At 36.3% G+C, this 2,505-nt stretch overlaps 1 protein-coding gene across 1 annotated transcript in view; it reads left to right on the forward strand.

Moving 5' to 3' along the window:
• The first annotated feature begins 600 nt into the window (after positions 1-600).
• Positions 601-2,505, forward strand: part of BRIP1 (BRCA1 interacting protein C-terminal helicase 1) — a 73,219-nt gene continuing 71,314 nt past the window's right edge. Inside the window, exons 1-3 of the mRNA XM_014952252.1 lie at positions 601-731; positions 1,543-1,654; positions 2,121-2,315. Coding sequence (XP_014807738.1) covers positions 639-731; positions 1,543-1,654; positions 2,121-2,315 — 400 coding nt within the window. The 5' untranslated portion in view covers positions 601-638. The remainder of the gene's footprint in view (positions 732-1,542; positions 1,655-2,120; positions 2,316-2,505) is intronic.

Consider the following 2,505-nt stretch of genomic DNA (forward strand, 5'->3'; position numbering starts at 1 on the left):
TTTTTTTTTATCTAGAGTAAGAGAAATGCAAGATAATACTCCGAGGACAGTAAAATGAATGAAACCTCATCTTCACCTTTATTACCAGTGGAAAAAAAAATATGTTAGTTTAAATCATCTTAGTTCTAAAGTCAATGTCTAGTTTTATTTTCTCATTGCTATGAAATAAACAGGACAAACTACTGTTGTCAGCTGTAACTTTGTAGTTTGTAGTCTTCGAGTTCAAGCTAATGGACCTGAAAAACTGGCTATTTATTTATTAAATATCCTAAAATACTTTTCCCACAAAGATTTAGGTTTTTATCCCAACAGTATTCAGTCTGAGAAATAGAATGTGAAACGATGTGTGTGGTTCTTTCATACTTTTATTTAAATTGCTGGTGTTACTCATCGGATGGTGGTAACTTCCTCGTGTTTGTAACAAGGACTGAGTCTGAAGTGACAGTGTGTAAATTCCTATTTGCCAGTCCTGGTAATATCCTGAGGAGCTTAGCCCCCTTTTCAAGTTGGCAGTTTCTGCTCGCTTTTGTTTGGTGCTATACGTTGTTTCAGGCTTTGCCTGGCTGTTAGTGTTGACTTGTTAATACTATTTTTTATTGCAGTTAAAAACCTGAAGTAAACAGGAGGAAAAAATAGCCATGTCTTTGGATGTGTCTGAATATACTATTGGGGGAGTAAAGATTATATTCCCTTGCAAGGCTTACCCTTCACAACTTGCTATGATGAATGCTGTAAGTAGAATTTATACTAATATTTGCTAAACTAATGGCTTATGTTTTCAGAGCTGCTGATATCGTGAGGATTTCAGTTGTAATGTAACTTACTGGTCTTACAATGATATCTGGCTAGGGAATGCTGAAGTATGTTTGGGATTTCTGAACACCTATGCTAAGAAACAAGTTGTGTTTTAGTCTTACAATGATGTCTGGATATCTGGCTGGGGAATGCTGAAGTATGTTTGGGATTTGTGAACACCTATGCTAAGAAACAAGTTGTGTTACATAAAATATATGATTATTTAACTAGTTATACTGTAATAGAAGTGTTATATAATTTTGCAAGTATATAAGAAGAAATGATTTAGTAAAACACCTGTCTTTTAAACAGAATGTAGTGTTTCAGTAAGTTTTTGCTTTTTGGAGAGTTTTAAAAAATTATTACACTTCACATTTACCTATTTCTACACAGTTTCAACCATTTTTAAACATTTTTTTTCTCTGTGGGACTAATGGTTTGGTTGTCTAACAGGACAGTACCCCGCCCAGGTACTGCTGTGTAGCAGGTTAAGTATTTCACAGCCCCCCTAAGTGAACCTCCGAGCATTGCTAATGAGCCATGTTCCTCTGGAGAGAAATGCAGCTAAGACATGTTGACCTGTTGTTATTAAAGGTGATTGTGCTGTGTTTTGATTTTATTTTCTTTTTTTTACAAGACAGCACATGTCCTGATCCGTCTGTAGAAGTTATTTCTAGATTAGCTAAAGACATCCTCTTTGGTTTTTTCCTATTAATTCTGGTTGTGTTCTTGTTATTCTCTTTAAAGATTGTCAAGGGCTTAAATAACAGGCAACACTGTTTGTTGGAGAGCCCTACAGGAAGTGGCAAAAGCTTGGCATTACTTTGTTCTGCTTTATCATGGCAGCAGTCTCTGTATGGTAAGTTGTCTTAGGGTCTGTGTGCCCAGATTTTATTACCAAAATATGTTATAATGAATTGTTGTTGTTTATCAGACTTTAAACATTTGGTTTCAGGAAACTAACCAGGTCTTTTTCCACCATTACATTTATTGGCAACATAAACCAGTAATGGCCAGTAATGCTAAACTGGATTTAGCTATCTGGTCTCATAAGGGGATTGGATGGCTGTTGGAACTTTGAAAGAAAATACTTGTGGGTTGTAGTTATGCAGATTGAATAGAAAAAGGGTATTTTTCATTTCTGCAAGTTGTTACAGTTCTTTGCGCTGCAAATCTTCAAAAGTTGATGAGAGTTTGTTCAGGCTTTGTAGAGACACAAGGTTTATAAGGCCTAAATAAATCTTTCATCTTAACTGTTTTGAAAGTCTAGTTCTCCTGTATGGTCTTGAGTGGTTTTTAATGGAAGACCAATTACTGTCCTTTAGAGAAATCACCGCTTACGTCGTCATGTGAAAAGGAAGAGAGAAAGGCAGAGACCTCGCCGCCCTGTCGCTGCGCGTGTCATTCCCAACCCAAGAGTGACGAGGCTGCAACGAGTGTGAATCATGGTGCTTCGTGTTCTTTTACTAATTATGAAACAGGAAGTTCCATAAAACCTGGAAGCCCGCTGGCAAACACAGGTAGCTTCATACATAGGCAGCTAAAAATCTCTTCTGGAAGTAAAATATGGAGGTGGTGATGTCTTTTTTTTTTTTTTTTTTTTTTTTTTCTCTTTCCTGATGACTCAATGAAGCATGCCTCTGCTGCCTGGAAATATCTTTAGTTCCTCATTGATCATCTAAGGAAGCAATGTAAAAATTAATTCTGTGA

Source organism: Calidris pugnax, unplaced genomic scaffold (genome assembly GCF_001431845.1).
Source record: "Calidris pugnax isolate Ruff unplaced genomic scaffold, ASM143184v1 scaffold45, whole genome shotgun sequence".
Classification (NCBI taxonomy): domain Eukaryota; kingdom Metazoa; phylum Chordata; class Aves; order Charadriiformes; family Scolopacidae; genus Calidris; species Calidris pugnax.